Source organism: Plasmodium relictum (genome assembly GCF_900005765.1).
Source record: "Plasmodium relictum strain SGS1 genome assembly, chromosome: 11".
In the NCBI taxonomy this organism is placed as follows: Eukaryota; Apicomplexa; class Aconoidasida; order Haemosporida; family Plasmodiidae; genus Plasmodium; species Plasmodium relictum.
In genome coordinates, this window is record NC_041689.1 from 400,297 (window position 1) to 419,091 (window position 18,795).

General features: G+C 19.1%; 7 protein-coding genes across 7 annotated transcripts; 4 read left to right on the forward strand and 3 right to left on the reverse strand.

The window, feature by feature from the left end:
* Positions 1-1,178: 1,178 nt before the first annotated feature.
* Positions 1,179-2,060, reverse strand: PRELSG_1110200 (conserved Plasmodium protein, unknown function; the record flags this gene model as incomplete). Its single annotated transcript, XM_028677361.1, has 1 exon — positions 1,179-2,060. The coding sequence occupies one exon, from the start codon at positions 2,058-2,060 to the stop codon at positions 1,179-1,181; it is 882 nt and encodes a 293-aa protein (XP_028533758.1).
* A 654-nt stretch (positions 2,061-2,714) lies between these two features.
* On the forward strand, positions 2,715-3,722 carry PRELSG_1110300 (conserved Plasmodium protein, unknown function; the record flags this gene model as incomplete). The annotated part of the gene is made up of 1 exon (XM_028677362.1): positions 2,715-3,722. One exon carries the CDS (start codon positions 2,715-2,717, stop codon positions 3,720-3,722), a length of 1,008 nt encoding a protein of 335 aa, XP_028533759.1.
* Positions 3,723-4,480: 758 nt separating this feature from the next.
* Positions 4,481-6,047, forward strand: EMC3 (ER membrane protein complex subunit 3, putative; the record flags this gene model as incomplete). The annotated part of the gene is made up of 7 exons (XM_028677363.1): positions 4,481-4,629; positions 4,793-5,055; positions 5,248-5,347; positions 5,451-5,515; positions 5,602-5,667; positions 5,804-5,877; positions 5,991-6,047. 7 exons carry the CDS (start codon positions 4,481-4,483, stop codon positions 6,045-6,047), a joined length of 774 nt encoding a protein of 257 aa, XP_028533760.1.
* Positions 6,048-6,794: 747 nt separating this feature from the next.
* PRELSG_1110500 (RNA-binding protein, putative) lies at positions 6,795-7,728 on the forward strand (the record flags this gene model as incomplete). Its single annotated transcript, XM_028677364.1, has 4 exons — positions 6,795-6,869; positions 6,995-7,156; positions 7,283-7,547; positions 7,688-7,728. The coding sequence occupies 4 exons, from the start codon at positions 6,795-6,797 to the stop codon at positions 7,726-7,728; spliced, it is 543 nt and encodes a 180-aa protein (XP_028533761.1).
* A 1,196-nt stretch (positions 7,729-8,924) lies between these two features.
* On the forward strand, positions 8,925-9,455 carry PRELSG_1110600 (conserved Plasmodium protein, unknown function; the record flags this gene model as incomplete). Its single annotated transcript, XM_028677365.1, has 1 exon — positions 8,925-9,455. One exon carries the CDS (start codon positions 8,925-8,927, stop codon positions 9,453-9,455), a length of 531 nt encoding a protein of 176 aa, XP_028533762.1.
* A 1,144-nt stretch (positions 9,456-10,599) lies between these two features.
* PRELSG_1110700 (conserved Plasmodium protein, unknown function) lies at positions 10,600-16,425 on the reverse strand (the record flags this gene model as incomplete). Its single annotated transcript, XM_028677366.1, has 1 exon — positions 10,600-16,425. The coding sequence occupies one exon, from the start codon at positions 16,423-16,425 to the stop codon at positions 10,600-10,602; it is 5,826 nt and encodes a 1,941-aa protein (XP_028533763.1).
* Positions 16,426-17,459: 1,034 nt separating this feature from the next.
* PRELSG_1110800 (ADP-ribosylation factor, putative) lies at positions 17,460-18,333 on the reverse strand (the record flags this gene model as incomplete). The annotated part of the gene is made up of 3 exons (XM_028677368.1): positions 17,460-17,813; positions 17,899-18,008; positions 18,183-18,333. The coding sequence occupies 3 exons, from the start codon at positions 18,331-18,333 to the stop codon at positions 17,460-17,462; spliced, it is 615 nt and encodes a 204-aa protein (XP_028533764.1).
* Positions 18,334-18,795: the final 462 nt, after the last annotated feature.

Sequence of the window (18,795 nt, forward strand, 5' to 3'; positions counted from 1 at the left end):
ATATATATATATATATAGAAGTTTTATTGTATTTTTTTCAAGAAGGCATATTGAATAGACATAAAAAAATATAAGTTATATATGTTTATCTTATTTTTTTTTTTTTTTCATAATTATAAAAATATTAAAGAAACAACAAAAAGAAAAGAATGAATTTCTTTTTCCTTAATTAAATTCTTATTTTCCATTTTAGATCTCTAATAATTTTATATCATCATTTTTTTCACAAAAACAATACACAATTTGATAGATTGAAATTTTCTTTTATATCCTTTAATTTTTTTTTTTTCTTTTATTTATATATTTTCTTTTTTCTTCATTTTATCTGTTTCTGTTATTTTTTTTAATTTTTTTTTTTTAATCTATGATCATATTTATGGGTAAAGAAAATTGAAAAAAATAAATCGGTCAGGAAAATATAACACCGCATTCTTTTATATAGAATGTAAATAGAAGAACATTATGTAAAGAAATTAATCATATTTTATAATATAATATATATTATTAATAATAATAAAAAAATCAAATTAGAGAAGTAGCAATTTTAATTTTAATGTTATTATTAAATATTTTATTTTTTATAAAAAGTAAAATTGAGTTATATATATATATATTTTAAGAAAAAGGTAAAATTAAAGCACAAAAGTTAATACATAATTACATTATATAAAAAAAAATTTAATTAAAAAAGTTATTGCAGACAATTTATTATATAGACTTATAAGTAATATTACAACAAAAATTCTAATTCATTTAAAGAAAAAAAAGCATTATCTATTTGTGTAAATTTTTTTTTTTTTTTTCCCCACTTTAATCTATATTAATAATACAACTTATAAAAACAGAAATTTTTTATAAAATAAAAATTAAGAACATACGCTTACTCAAGTAGATGATGAACTGAAAAAAAGTTATGAAATAATTAACTTTTTAGATGTATTTCAAATAATATTAATTTTATCAAAAAAAAATCCCTTTTTATTTTATTTTATTTTTTTTCCTTTGTCCTTAAAAGAAGGATTTATATTTAGCATATAAAAAGCTTTTATAAAAATATTTAATTATATATTTTAAAAGAAATCACATTAAATTATATTAATATATTTAAAAATATGCATATATGCATAAATATTTTTCACTATAATGTTATATACATATATAACTTTCTGTCTAAATAATTATTTTAGAACACTCATTTTTCCTGAATAAAAACCTGAGAAATACCATGACATGAGATACTTTAATAGTTCCTGTAAATCTTTATTTTGATTAATAATATTTTCATCAGATGAATTTGCAATATTTAATTTTTTCATTATAAAGTTATCAAAGTATTCATTTATAAAATAGTTTGCATTTACAAAAGTATTTTCTTCTTTTAAGCATAAAAGTTGAGAAGCTAAATATATATTTAATGTTTCATCACTATTTTTTGACTTTGTATATAAATCACTTATTTCTTTATTATATTTTCGAAATTTTTCATTAAATGGTATTGGTGGTGGCTCAATTAGCTCCCTAATTATTTTATTTTCCATATTAATATAATTATTATTTATATTTTCGTTCTGATGTTTAATTGTTATTATCTCATCATTTGAAGTAGAAGCAAAATCTTCTTTTTCAAAATCAAAATTCAATTTATTAATATTAATATAATTTCTTTTTCTTTTTTTATTTTTTTTTTCTTTTACAAATAATTTAATATGGGGATTAGTAGAGCTATTTTTTTCACCTAATATTTCTATATTTGGACAATTTTTATTCTGATAATTTAAAAAACATTCACTATTTATATTATTAAATTCAAAATCATCACAAACAATATATTTTTCATTTTCTTTATCATTATAAATATTTATATGAATGTTATTTTCAATAAAATTATTTAATTCTTTATTTTTCTCAGTTAAAAAATCTTCATTATGTATATTTTCTTCAAGTGTAGACTCTAAAATATTTTTAATACAAAAGGGTATTATGTTTGAATCGTTTACTTCATTTATATCTTTTTCTTTTTCTTTTTCTTCTAATTTTCTATTTTCATTATCACCATACATTTTAGGTATCTTATATAAAATGCTTATTTTATTTTATTTTGTGTTTAATTTATTATTTTTTTTTTATTTTTATGTTATCTTCTAACATTTTATATTCTATAGTGTGCAAACATAAGTTAATTTATATAATATATATTGTTGGTATTATCTAATCCTGAGAATTATTTTTTTATTTTTAATTATTTTACTAATACATAATAAAGATTATAAGCTTAATTTTCTCTTTATAATAATTACATTATATCTTAATTTAAAAAAAAAAAAAAAAAAAAATGGAACTTTGAAATGATATAATTTTATATTAAAAAATTAATAATACTTTTTTATAATTAAGTCTGAAATATATAATTAAATCGTTTATGCTTGAATAATTTATATTTCATATGTATATATATAATAAGGGAATTAAACATAATAATCACAAAAAAAAGTCAACTTTTTTCTTAAGGTTTTTTTTAAAAATAAAAAAATAATTATTTGTTTAAATAATAATATGTATTTAAAAAAAAAAAAAAAAAAGATTATAAAAGAAAAAATATTCTATTTTTATTCTTCATGCTAAACAATTGAGGTTGAAAGTATATTATTATTTTATTTTATTAATTTATAGTTCTTTTCTTTTTTTATTTCTCTAGTTCTAAGTATTTAAAGAATATGCTTTGTTTACGTAGAATTATTTTTTTAAATTTTCTATTTATAACAGCAACACATGAATTAAATAATTTTAAGCCTTTAAATAACCTTTTAACTCTAATTACTAATGAAATATTTTCACATGAACATATCACAAAATTAAAAGATAGATATATGGTTGTGTTTAACTGCCCATTTAATAGCAAAAAAAAAAAGACTACATTTCCATGCGTCAAAAGAATCTTGTTAAAGGACAGTAAGAAATTATTTAATATATGGAGTAATAACTTACCTAAAATTCATAGAAACAAAAAATTAGAAAAAGAAAAAGTTTACACTGAAGCAGAACATATAATGATAAAATATGGAATGAATAAAAAACTAAATTATTTTGATTTATCTTCTTTCAACACATATTGTTCTTTTTATAAATTATATGTAAATGACATATTTTTTAATATAAATAAAAGAATATTTAACTATTTGAAAACAAAAGAAAAAAGATATTTTATAAAGACCGATCACTTAAACAGTGATCCTTTAGAAGAAGAAAGTTATATATATATAATAGGAGATAAAAAAGAAAAATTTCAGAGAGAAAAATATAAAATTCATAATATTGTTAGCAAAATAAATTATTTTTATGTTATTTTTATGAACAAAATATTATATCATACTTTTTATTCTGTGTTTACTAATAATAAGCATTACATCCTTTATAAAAATGAAATTATTTATCCATTTAAAATTCCTAAAGATGATAATCTTTTAAAAAGTACTGATATAAATTATGAATTATATGACTTCTATTTGATAGAAATTTGTCATTCATTAAATGGAATAACATATAGACAAAATATAAATGGGGTGTTAAAAAAATTATCTAATATATATTTTAATATGGAATTAGTTCCTTACAATTTTCAGTTAGCCCCTGTATTCTATCACATAGTATTTATAATAACTTTTTCACTAATTATTACTTATTTCTTTTATAAGATTTTTTTGAAATATAAAAATTATATTTGATTTATAAAATATATACAAGGAACCTTTGAAGAGAAAAAATATTTTTTCAATTATAAAAGCATGATTAAAATGTAGTATTTTTTTTTTTAAGAGCAAAAATATAATTTTATTTATTTTCCTTTTCATTAGTATAAGGACTCATTTTAGTACAAAAAATTATAAATTTTTATTTCAATATTAATTAATTTTTTTTTTGTAATAAATATTTACTACACTTCTGAGATGGAGCAAAAAAAAAATAAATAAATAAATAAATAAATAAATAAAAATCAAATCAAATAAAAAAATGCGTATTTTCTTTTTTTTTTTTTTTACACTGAACTATCCTTTATGAAATGTATGCATATTTTGTAATTCATTAAAAATTTTCATTAATTTTATTTTTATTTTTATTTAATTTCTTTTTTTTTTTTGTTTCTTTTTTTTATTTCTCTTATTTCTCCTTTTTCTTCTTTTTTTTCTTTTTTCTTTTCTCTTTTCTTTTACTTTTTATTCTTTTTTTTTTTTTAATTCTTGTACTCTTTAAAAAAAATATATAATAAAGGTAAACTTATAAAATCAGGTTACTACCCGCTGTTGGTATTTAAAGAGTTAAGATAAATGTATAAATAAACATTATTTCAAAGTTTTTGCATTTGAGAAAGAAAAAATCAAAGAAAAAAAATAAACTAAGAAATATATATATATATTGAAGCATTATAAGTGACTGTTATTTTCGGGAGTTTTATAAATAAAACACAAAAAGATAATAACAAAAGATGGAGCCATTAATACTAGATGAAAAGATAAGAATATATGCATTACTACCAATTTTTATAATTGTCGTTTTAGTGTGTATAATAAAAAGTAATTTAGGGCAAATGCTTTGCCCTGAAGCTAAAACAGATGTTGAAAAATTAAGACAAAAGTAAAATAAATAAGAATATACATATACATATATATATATATATATATATATATATATATATATATATATATATATATATATATAATAAATAGAAGAAAAAAAGCATTGTTTAAACTATAGAAATATTTTATTTGCTTTTTTTTTTTTTTTTTTTTAATTTAAGTAACTTCTTAACAAGATTCAATTTACTAAAATGTAACAATGGTTTTATAAGTCCGGTAGCTTTTTTAAGTCGTAAACAATTTTATAACAAACCTCATGTTGGTTTTTTCAATGACATACCTGAACAAATTAATCCCTTTGACGCTATGTTAAAACAAGATCCTTCTGATTTATTTGGAATGATGAAAAATCAAATTCCCTTTTTTATTTTACAATTGGGTTTAGGGTTTTTAATAAACCTTTTCTTTTCAGGATATTTAGTGGGTATATTTGTTAATAAATATATATCTATTTATATATATATAATATATTCACATTAATAAAAAAAAAAAAAAATAAAATAATAAATCAATAAATATTAAAATTCATTTTTTTTATTTCATTATATATGTAATTTTTTGTTCTAATATTTAAAATACAATAAAAAGAACAAAATATATTTTTTTTTTTTTATAGCTAAGATACCATTTCCATTAACTTATAAATTTAAATCAACATTGCAAATGGGAATGGATATAGATTTATTAGATATGAAATTTGTATCTTCATTATCATGGTTCTTTTTTTTTTTTTTTTTTTATTTACTAAATTTCATTGATCTATTATTGCATTTATTTTAATATAAATAAATTCTTTTTTTATAATTATCTATCTATTAGGTATTTTCTTGTTATGTTTGGATCAAGTGGATTAATTAGTATTATTGATTATTTCGTTCTTCAAGGTATTTATAAAATAATAAAAAAAAAAAAATTGAAGTATTTAAATTTATCATTTAATTATATTTTTTTTTTTTTAAAATAAATATAGAAAAAGATAGGTCTCAGAATAGTGCTTTTGAAAATTTGATGGCTGTCCAAAACCCTTTAGCTAGGCGTAATATAAATATATAAAAAAAAATTACATTGAATTAAATTGTTTAGAACTAAAAATAAATATACTTATAAAAAAGTTAAATAGGAAAAATAAAATCTTAATAAAAATTTGTATACTCTTTTATTTCAATTATTAGAACCAATAAATATGAATAGTGTACCTGATTTAAAAAAGTTTTATCAACAAAAAAAAGAAGAATTAGAGAATGTGGTAATATAAAAAAATATTTTGTGCTAATTTTTTTTTTTTTTTTTAAATTTTTTGTAATATTTACAAGACATCTAGTTTATCCCATTTCCCTTTTATTTTTTCGTCTTTTTTAGAAATATGAATTTTTACTGGAAGATATAGAATATAATCTCATAAAAAGTTGGAAATAAAAATTAAGGCAATTCTTCCATTTTAAATATTCATTGCATAAATTTTTAAATATTATGTTATTTTTTTTTTTTAATTAATTTTTACATAATTTGAAATTTTATAAATAAGGATATTTTCATATAAAAAAATTTTTTTTTCATTTTTTTTTTTGTAAACCATTTTTAAAATTATAAAAGATTATTCCTTAAATTATTAGAAGAAAATATTTTTTTAATAACTAATTTTCATATATGTATTTATGAAGTTTTCTTTAAAATTAGAAAAGAAAAGAAATGTATTTTAAATAAACTTATTGCATGATTTATACAAAAACCTTTAACGATAACATAAAAAAAAAAAAAAAAAAAAAACCTAAATATAAAAAATTCTTTAAGTTACAATACTGAAAAAACTTAGAATTTTCGTATTTCAAATATCTTTAATGAAAAAAAAAAAAAAAATATAAATTAAAATAATATAAAATTGCAAAGCTCGTTTAGAAAAAATAATAATTTAAATAATTTTATTTTGTTACTAAATATCATATATTTATTTATTATATTTTAAAAAAAAAAAATTTTTCATTTAATATTTAAAGGATTAAAAAAAAAAAAAAATATATATTTTCCCTTAAAAAAAAAAATTTAGTGTATAGATTTGCTAGAAATAAAAATAAAAACATGGTATTAATAAATTCTAGTAAAGTATAATATTATTTCATTTTTTTTTAATTTCATTTTTTTTTAATATAAATAATAAAATAAAAAATGAAAGCAAATGAACGAACGGTGAATCAAATGGATATTAGTCCATCTAAAGATGATAAATCAACTAAAAAAAAAGTAAATACATAGATGTATATATTTTTAAAATATTAAATCTTTGAATTTTTGTTTCATCCTTTTTTGTCAAATGCCATATAAATATATAAAATATATGTATATTTTTTTTTATATACTTTGATTAGCCACATTTAAGGAAGGCAGCTGGAATTGTTTGGAAAGATCCGACATTAGATGAATGGCCTGAAAATGATTTTCGAATTTTTTGTGGAAATTTGGGAAATGAAGTATCCAATGATATTTTGGCAAATGCATTTAGAAAATATAAATCATTTAATATGGCTAAAGTAAATGGAAACACTTTTTTTAATTTTATATATATGTACTTTCACGCTATATTTTTTCATATAAAATATAATTATTTTTCTAAATTTATATGATTTCCAAAAATATTTTTAAAAAAAAATACATAGGTAATAAGAGACAAAAGAAATAATAAAACAAAAGGATATGGGTTTGTATCATTATCAGATCCTCAAGATATGTTAGATGCTTTAAAAACTATGAATAATAAATTTATTGGAAATAGACCAATTACTGTTAAAAGAAGTAAATGGAAAGATAGAGAAATTGATTCAAAAAAAAATAAAGATTTTGACAATTTTTTGAAAGACGCTCATTTACCAGCGAAAAAATATAGGAAATTCAAAAAGCATGTAAAAAAAGATAATAATAAAGGTTAGAAAAAATATAAAAATACTTATGTATTATACTTTGTAATAATCTTCATTTTTATTGTTGATGTTACACATTTATTATTGAATTATAGCATATACATATAAACATATATAAACTTTATATATTTTTTTTTTTTATAGAAGTTCATGATAAACTAATAAATAAAAATTCAGTAAACTAGTTATTAGTTTTTGTTATTTTGACTTATAAAAATATTACCATTTACGAATATTAATCCCTTATTTTTAAGTTTATTTTTACCTTTTTTGAAATAAAAAATAGGTTAAATTATAATCTATCACTTCTTAATGTTTGTTTTGCTTTTTTACTTTTTTTTTTTTTTTATTCCTTAAAATCATTTCTTATTGGTTGTTTTTGTTTGCAATATTAATTAATTTTAATCAAGTTTGTTTTAAATAATTGTATAAAAAAAAAATATATTTAATTTTAATTTATAATATTCCTTTTTTATTTAAAATAAAAAAATTTTTATTTTCAATTCTTTCAAGGAATAATAACTACATATTTATAAGAAAGTTATATTTTTGAGAATATATAAGCATTCCCCATAAATATTCATTTATTTTATTTTATTTTACTTTTTTTTTTTTTTTTTAATTCCGATATACCTTTTTTTTTTGTATTCTCTTTTTTATTATAATTTTTTAAATATGTTCTTTATTTTTGTATGTACTAGAAACGGCACGTTTTAGTAATTGGTAATATTCATTTATTTTTTTATTAACATTCCAAATATTAATATTTTTTTTTTCAATGTGCTAATAATAATATAGAAGATAATAAAATATAAATATTAAAAAAAACATTTAATTTTAATTTTTCTTAATATTTTACATGAACTTTTAGTACAATTATATATTATTTATTTAGTTTCTCTTTTTTTTTATTTATGTATTGAAACATTTATAAAAATAGGAACTTTTTTTTACGACTATTCCTTTAATTCTTTTTTTTTAATGCTTAAGTTTTATTTCTAGATTTCACAAAATAATGCATACATAAATGTATAAAAAAAAAAAAATTTTTTTTTTATTTACAATTAATAAAAAATAGAAAAAATTACTATAAAGAAAAATAATAAGTAGAATTAAAAATATTTTTTTTTAAGAAAAATAAAAATATTCTACTGCATTAATTTTTAAGTTGAATAAATAAAAGAAAATTTTCTTTTTTCATAAAGTAAAAAAAAAAGATGTAAATTTTTTTATAGTATAAAAAAATATAAGCCTGTAAGCCTGTAAAATATAAAAAAAATTTATGTAAGGTGAATTTATAAAAATTGAATAGAATTATCTTAAAAATTAAAGAATTGTATAGCCTTATTATATATATAATTTAAATATATAAAAAATAAAAATGAATGTAACAAGAATTTTAAGTAATTCGAAAATCTTGAAGAGAAATATAGAATTTAAAGAAGTTTTCACACCAAGATGGTTCTTAGAATCACCAAATTATAGTCGTATGCCATTATGGAGAAGATTTTTTGAAGGTCAATATACAAATGGATCATTTTTATTTTTTGGTAATACTTGGACATCAATGTTTGCCTTTGCTTTTATTTTATGGTTTTCAAGAATTTTTGATCCACCTCCTCTAGAAAGAATTGATAAATATTGGTTAAATTCCCCCAAATTTCGAATTTTATCAGCCTTTTATAATGAAGGCAAAAGGCCAGGTGTTAAAATTTCTTTAATGACTTATGAAGCAAGATATTTTTATAGAGGCATTGATCATCCATTTACGATAAATGAAGTTAAAGATCTATGGTTCAAACTAAAAGAGAATTATTTGATTGAAAGTATACCAGCTATTCAATATCCTTATGTTTTTAGGCAATATAACAAAGTTTCTACACCTTCAGATTTACATGTACATCTTCATTAACTTTATTCTTTTTTTTTTCTTATTTTATTTTAAATTTTAAATTATTAGATGTTATATATAATAAAAATGAAACAGAAACAATTTATATATTCACAGTATGGATTATTGTCAATATATATTTTTCTACTATTTAAAAACCTGTTTCATATAATTTTTTTCTCAGAATTGTATAATTGTTACATACTTTTTAATTTTTTTCGTATCATATATATAAAACATATATCTTTTAAGATTTTTATTTTTTTTTTTTAATCCTTATTCAAAACAATTAAGAAATTTAAATATAAAAAAAAAAACTTTATCAACGCTGTTAATGTAAAAAAAAATATTATATATTCATATTTACAATAATATGTTTTTTTTTTAAACTGTTCATATTAAAAATAAATTTCTTTACACTTTTCATTCCTAATATTAATAAGACAATTTTTGTTTATTAGAAAAAACAAAAGTAAAAACGATTACAACAAAAAGATATCTTAATTTGTATAAATATTTATGTAACATAAAACCCAAATAAATGTACAAAAAAAAGTTATAATAGTGATATAATATTTTCATAAAAAAATAGTAAAAAAAATTTAAATATATGGAATAATAATATATATATATACTTTTTAAAAGGTAATGAATATATTAAAAATATGCAAAAAAAATAATTTAAAAAAAAAAAAACTATGAAGTTCATTAAATTTAAAAATATTAAACTTAACATCTTTTGAATATTTAGAAAAACATTATACAATAAAAAATTATATATATATACATACATATATGCATTTATAATAACTACAAAAATGAAAACTGTAATAATAATACAATGGTAATTAAAAATAATAAGGAAAATAAAAAAAAATAAAAAAAAAAATTTAGGTTAATCATATTTATTTAAAATATTTGCATAAAATTTTAAAAAAATGGAAAATAGTTTTATACATACGAGTAAAGAAATTCAAACTTTTTGTGAAAAATCTATTTGCAATATATAAAATGTATGAACTTAACAAAAAAAACAAAAAAATAACATTTTTTTCTTTTTTTTTTATTTATTAGGAAAATGAAAAGAAAAATTATTATTATATACAATCGATTCATTATAGTTCATTAAAATTTTAGTCTTTTTTTTCCTTTTTTTTATCTTCTATTATCTATGCAAGCTTCCAACACCGGCTGGAGCAACTCTCAATACAAAAACATTACCTCTTCTCCTATCTAATCTACTTACACGTTCATGAGCTCTTATGTTAGATATCAAAACTTCTCTAATATCATCAATAATTTCTCTTTTTACTTGATAAAAAGAATGTTTTAAAAAGTCCACATTTGTTTCAACAAATGTTGTATCAATAACATCCATGTCTAGCCAAGCATATTTATCAAAAGATATATAAACTGTATCAGTTTTCATAAATATTTGATTTGGTATTTTAGAAGGCCTTTTTTTCATTTTCAATGAATAAGGCCTATTTGATGTATTTTCATTAAAATATATATTTGTTTTTTTTTTTTTAAACAACCACTTTCTTTTTATTTGCTTAAAAGCATTGGATAATTTAAATTTTTTTTTTGACTTAAAAGCTTTTAAGCTGGTATCGCTAAATTCTACTGTTTTCAAAAAAGTTTCATTCAAATAATTGTGAGAAATCTCTTCAGAAATAAATGATACGTCTTCATTATAATCATAAGTGGATGAATTTAAATTTGTTTTATTAATCTGCAACATTTTATTCGATGCATTTAATTTTTCTTCCTCTCCACTTTCTTTTTGTTCATCATTATTATTCTCCTTTTCCTCTTCTTCTCCCTCTTTTTGTTTTTGTTTTTCTTTAATTTTTGCTTCTGTATAAGTAGAATGAGGAAATAAAACACTATCACACATCATATATTTTTCTTCATAATTTTCGGTCAATAGTTTATTTCTTGCTGTATTTAAATTTAAATAATCTTCATAATTGTGAATTTTATATAAAGGTAACTTTAATTTAAAGATCCTTTTTCCAAGGCATTTTTCTCTATTCCATGTTTCTGAATAAGTTAAGGCTTGATCTCGTGTATCACCATACATAACAATGTGATTGCAATGAGTTCTTAACAGAAAAAAATCTTTTTCCAAAAATTTATCTAAAGGATAATCTGGATTTAATAAAATAATAGTTTTTACTATAATTTGTTTTTTTTTTTTACTATTTTTTGTATTATGGATAAAAGTATTTGTATCGGAATGCTCATCGTTAGAAATATTACTATTATCATCATAATCATTGTTTTCAATTCCCCATCTTTTTTTTTGATTATCATCTTTTTTTATTTTTGATTGTTCATTTTTTAAAACATTATAGAATAAATTATCTTCTACACAATAAGAAAATCCATTAAAAAAAAGTCTTGATCCACAAGAATGGCTTATCAAATGGACATTTTTAATACCTAAGTTGATAAGGTCTTCTATAAATTTTTTAAAGGATCTTCCTAAGATAGACATTTCTGATCTTTTCCTAGCAACAGGATAAGAAAGAGCAGAAAAAGGTCCCCACATAGCACCTTCCCAATGAAAAACAAAAGGTTGAATATATGAAGGTAACTTAGAAAATGAAATTAAATGAGCTAATTGAGAACATCCATGGTGTAATTTAACATTATAACCATGTATATATATAACAATTTCGTCAGGCATAAAATTTAAATTTCGTTTTAAAGATAAGGATTGCCACCCATCTATTACAATTTTTTCTTTATGCTGATGCCTGTAATTTTCCCATTCATCTTCTTCTGCAAATACTTGAGCTATAGTCTTATTTCTATTTAAATTAGGAGATAAATTAGGACCATTAAAATTATCAAAGGGCTCATTTAAACTTTTCATTTTTTTTCCTAAAGAACTTAATATTCTCTCATTTTTATTTTTTTTTGAATATTTGAGGCGAAGAATTTTATCAAATTTTTTATGATTTGATGTTATATATATTGAATTTTTTTTTGTTTGTTTTACATTTTTTTTTACAAGACCTTTTTGTTTAAAGTTTTTTATTCTATTCATATTCACTTTTTTTGTTGTTTTATTAAAAGAATCTCTTCTATTTTTTTTCACATCAGACAAAAATTTATAAGATCTTAATGTTTTTTTTTTTTGTTTATTACTTTTCTGTATACCTTCCATTTCACATGAATTTACAGAAGCTCTTTTCTTGGAATTCCTTTGAATACTTGAATTAATGAAAGATTTAAATATATCAGAAAAAAACAAATTTTTGTTTTCTGACAATTTTTCATCCTTAGTTGTTTCTTTATGAAATTTACCTTCATTATCTAATGCAAGTTCTTCATTTTTGAAAAAGTATAACTCTATATTTTCATTATTTATTTTTTCTTTATTTGAATCTATTTCATATTCTGGATATTTTTCCCTATATGATATATTTTCTTTACTTCTATTTTTTGTCCTACTTTGAGATTTTTCTTTATTTTTATGATTATCATCTATTTTAAAAAAATATTTATTCCTTCTTTCTTTTTTTGATTTACCACAATAATCAGATTCAATTTTTTGTTGAAAAAAAGTTTTCATTTCTTTATGTTCCTCTTCCTCTGTTTTTATTTCCTTGTTACTTTTTTTTTTATCGATATTTCCATGTTTTTTTGTTCCTAACAAATCTTGTGTCTGAAACTTTGAACATAATAAATCATCATAAAAGAATTCTTTGTCATTTGACATGAAAGTATTATATTCGCTATGACTAAAAAAAACACTTTTTTCTTTCTTCTCTACTGGACCCTTTTGAGATATACTTACATTTTTATAATCAGAAAAAAAATTATTTTTTATTTTTACTTTTTCATCTAAATTATTGTTTTTGTTCATTTTATCAAAACCTTTTATATTAATAACAAATCCCTCTCTTTCTGAAGCAGACGATATGTTTTTTATTTTATTTTCATATACGTGTGATGAGAACAAGGAAGAATCCTTTTTTAGAAAAAATTCTTTTATATTACTATTTTCTTTAATTTTATAATTTTGATCTTTTTTATAATCATTATATATAGAATGCCTTTCCTTTTCATTATATTTATTCTTATTATTTATACATATTTTAATATCATACTTATTTTTATCACAACTATTATTATTAGCACAAATTTTTTTCAAATGGTTAGAATCATTTAGTTTCCTTTTTCCAAAATTATTACAGTTAATTTTTTTTTTTTTATAACTAGAAGTATCACTACATTTTATCATGTCACAAAAATTAATATTCCATTCACTGCTATAATAACTAAGAAAATTTTTATTTTCCTTTTTTTTTAAATTTCTATCCTCATGACTACTTTTTTCATTGTAATCATAAAAATATGGAGATTTATGCATTTCTGTAGAATTTAATTGTTTGTTTACTTTATATAGGTATATTTCATCATCTATCGAATCTAATAATTTTTCGGAGCATTTTTTTGTGTAATAAGAATGAATGCTCCCTTGAAGTGAATCATTTATTTCAGGAAAATTGGTAGAACTTAATCTTCGGATATTTTTATGTAATTTATTTTGATTAATGTAAAAGAATTCATCATTTTCTTGTTTTTTTAATATATGATCATATTTGTTTGTTTTGTCTCTTTTATGAATTTTTTTATTTTTTTTCACTTTAGGAACATGAACTAATTTTACATTAATTTCATCAAGAATATTATTTCTTCTCTTGATGGAACTTAATCTTTTGTAATTGTGAACTTTTAAGCTCATAGTAACGTGATCTAGAGATATCATACAATTATTAGAACAGTATTCAGTTGTACTACCACTATTAACTTTTAGCATATTAAAACACCACTTTAAATCATAGCTTAAAATATCTTCATAATTTTCCTTTAATATATCTTTTACAATGAGATCATATCTATTAGTTGGTAATCTTCCATTTGCTTCTTTTTCTATTTTGGGATTAAAAAAATAAGTAAGAGGGAAATCATTAAAAAAGTGACCACTAATGGAACACTCCGTGCAAGAAACTCCGTATCTTACATCTGACCAATCCTTACCTACACATGCAGCAAATCCAACTCTTGTATTTACAAATAATGATCCACTTCCCACTTCTTGAGAAATAAACGGGCCAACAGGATATCCATGAAACCAAAACCCTCTTAATTTTTCACCGTAAGAATGATCTTCTATCCATTCACCATATCCATGAGGTCTACCGTAAATATCCGTTTTTCCTTTATACCTTAACTGATGACTAAAAGGTGCTTCTTTAATTTTATCTTTTGTCATTTTAAAACGTAAATTGGAGCATTTTTTGTAAAAACAATTTATAATACGATAAAAAGAACGATATATACACAAACAAAAGCAACAAAAATTATTTCCACACATCCCTGCAAAATCATTATAGCGACTTACGGTTATATTTAATTTATTAGTTGACATTTTTTTTTTTAATATTCTACAATGTTCTGTACATGGACAAAAAAATCCATATATAGCTAAAAGTGGGCCAATAAAAATTATAATTTTAACAATTATTATTAATGACAATTGAACAATTCCATATACTATCAAAATATGCTCACCCCTAGAATTTTTCGCAGGTTTATCTTTTTCAAAAAATATTAATATAACTGAAGCACAAATAATAAATATATAAGAAGCATATATAGGCCAATGTAAACTAAGACGAGTCTGAAATTTTGCAAAAATAATTATTCCAATTACCGCTGCAATAGCTTCTACAAAAAATAAGAATGTCGTTTGAAATTCAACACTAATTGTAAATTTATTATTTTCATATGAAGTTTTAAAATATTTCCATGATATTAATATTAAACAAAATATGGTTATTATAAAAACTATTTTTTTTGAAATAGGTTTCCTTATACCATTAAACCTCCTTCTCAATCTCCTGTAATCCATATACCTAATAGTGTATATCAACCAGTCAATATTTTTTAATTCATTACCCCCATTCTCCTTTTTATTTTCTGCACTATCAATATTATTATTATAATAATTGTTAATATCATCATCATTATTATATTGTTTTCCTTTTCTGCAATAACAAAAACAATCATTTTTAAATCCTAATTTAGTTTTATTCATTTTTTCTAAATAAGAACATTCACTTTCAGTATAAAATGATTTATTTATCTTTGAAATATTTTTTACTCTTTTTTCAACTTCTATGTCTTCTGCTTTTCCATTTTCATCTTCCTTTTCATTTTTGCATTTATCAACTTCATTATTTATATAATCGCTAAGATTTATAGCACTATTTTCGTTTATACATTCTTTATTATTTAGGCTATTAGTAGTAACATTTTTATAATTCATGTCAGTTTCGGGGAATATTTCAATAATTTTATCATTCACATTTAAGCAACCTTCATCATTCTTGTCTTTCATTTCTTTTTTTTTATTTATTTTTTTTTTTTTTTCATTTTCAATATTTAAAGTTTTATTTATCATAATATCATTACTCCCAACAAATTTCTTTTCTTCTTCATGATTCTCCTTAGCATTTCTTATGACATTATCTATGAAGGATTCTAGACATGTTTCTTCATTTTTAATTATTCCCTTTTCCATTTTCTCGTTTAAATCTTTGCTTTCCGAGATTAAATTTTTTTTTTTTTTTCTTTTGATACTTTTGTTTCTCAATTCCATTTTATTAGGTTGAATATTTATTATTTTTAATTTATTATTTATAACTTTATTTTTTGGAATTTCTCTTTCATTATTAAAAATATTTTTAAATGTATTCATTCTTTCACTATACTCATTTTTTTTCTTTCCTTCATTATTAAAAATTTTTCTTTTTTTTAAACTTTCAGAATTTTCATCTAAAGAAATGTTTGTTTTAGAATCACTAAAACTTGAATTTAAATTTTTTTTTTTATTTATTTTTGTAATATTTTTTTTATTTATCAAGTTATTAATTTTTTCTTTTTTTTTATTTTCTTGAGAATAATTCATTCCTCTTCTCTTTATCATATACTGGATTTTTTTTCTCTTTATATTTTGTATTTATTTTATTTTTTAATTTATTTCTTTTTGCTTTCATTCCTTAAGTCAAAATTTTTATATCAAATAAAAAAAAAAAAAATGAAAATTAAAATATTTGTGAATAATTTAGAATTATGATTAGAAAAAAAAAAAAAATATATATATATATATTCTTTAAAAATTAAAAGAAAATAATGGGCATTTTTGAAAATAAAATTAAATATAAGTTTTTTACTTAACTTTTAGTAATACAAATACTTTCACATACATAAATTACTATTTATCTTAAAAAATATAAGTGTGTACCTTTTAAAGAACAAAAAAAAAATTGTTCCTTAATTGGTGTGAACAAGTATTTAAAAAAAAAAAAAAAATAAGAATTGTTTCCTTTTTAATTTATTATTTTAACACAAAGCTTCTACAGTTTGTAAATTCTTTTCTTATTTTTTATTTTATAATGCCAAAACATATAATTTCATAAAATTATTTTTTTTAATTACCAAATTTTTTTTTATGATTTTATAGGTTAAGTTATATTTTGTTCGTGCAAAAAATATCACATGAAAATTCTACCTTTTTCTATTTTTTTTCGAAAATTATTTTAAAAAGAAATTAAAATATTAACATATAATATATTTTATATATTTTATTTTACTTTTTTATTTTTTTTCCTCTATAAATTCCTGTCTTTTTTTATTATATACAAACGAATAAGAAAGTTTTTCATTTCTAAATTTCTTCTTTCGTATTTTGGATTTAGTAAATTTTTTGAGTAAAAAAAAAAATAAATAAAATAAAATAGTTTTTAATTATATATTATATAAATTCTTGTTTACAGACATATGTAAATGAATTTATATCAGGTTAATTTATGTAGAATTAAAAGATATTTTGGTTTTGTTTAATGTTATTTTCCAATATTTATCCTATAATACTCTAATATATTTTATTTTTAAAATCCTATTTAGTCTATTTTTCTAAGTTTCATTTAATGTTTTTTTTTTTCAAAAATAATATGAAATCTGTTTTATTAAATCCATCCATTTTGCGTCTAAGTTACAATTTTTGCAATCAACAAAAATATAATGAATCCTGTTTCCATAATCATTAATTAAATCTTTAATTTTATATTTAATTAATAATTCATTTTTAAAAGTATCTTCTATGTTTTTCACATCATTAAAAGTATTAAAAACTAAAACAACACAAGATGCTTGTAAACATTCGTCATTCAATAAAAGACTTATTAACATGTTATTTTCTGTAATAATTTCATCCGATATATCCATTATATTAATAACATATAAGATTGCATTTACTTTTACGTTTCTATATATTAATTGCCAAATATTTCTCATCTAAAGAAATAAAAAAAAAATTATCTAATAAAAAAGTTGAAATAAAAAGAAATTTTTATTTAATAATAAAAAAAAAAAGTTTAACTATTGGATTCCCTGAAATATCCCAAAAACCAATTGTTCCATTTATCCATTTGACTTCTTCATAATGATAAGAAATTGTTGGTTCCATATGAGAAGTAATATTTGTCCATTCTTTAAAAAAAAAAAGAATAAGAAAAAGAAAAAGAAAAGTTGTATTATTTAAACTTTAAAAAATGTATATATATGTTTATTATATAAAGTATTTTTTTATTTTTATAGCTTTATTTGATAGTATTATCAGAATTTTTGTTTAATATGACCTTTTTAATTTTGTAAGTTATTTACCTGGAATAAAATTATGATATAATAGTGTTGTTTTACCTGACCCATTAAGGCCTAAAATTAAAATATTATACTTTTTTCCAGAGTTATTTTTTCTTTTTGTCGTAGTTTCTTCATTTATGGAATTTATTTTTTTATTAACAGTATTTCCCATTTAAAAAAAAAAAAAAATGAGTATATTAGGTATTAAAAAAAAAATCAAGAAATTATTTTTATGAAACAATTTCTGCATTTTTATGCTCTTTAAAATTATGAGTTTTTTCTTTTATTTAGTAATAAAGACATTATTATTTAAAATTTTTAATATTTAAAATTATATTTTTTTTTTTTGTTAACTATTTTTAATTTTGATGTATATTTTAGATGAGTCTTAAAAAAAAAAAATGTTTATAATATATATATATTTAAAAAAAATTATTTTTTAAATTTAAAAAAATTTTTATAAGAATAAAAGTTTATACTTACCTATATATTTTAAATGCATACAACTAAAAAATTTTGTCATGTATTTTGTAACGGAAAGTTTGTATATGCACAATTTTTCTTTTTTATTAATAGAATGAAAAAGAAACATACATAATGCAATAACACAGATAAAAATAATAATTGAAGTTAC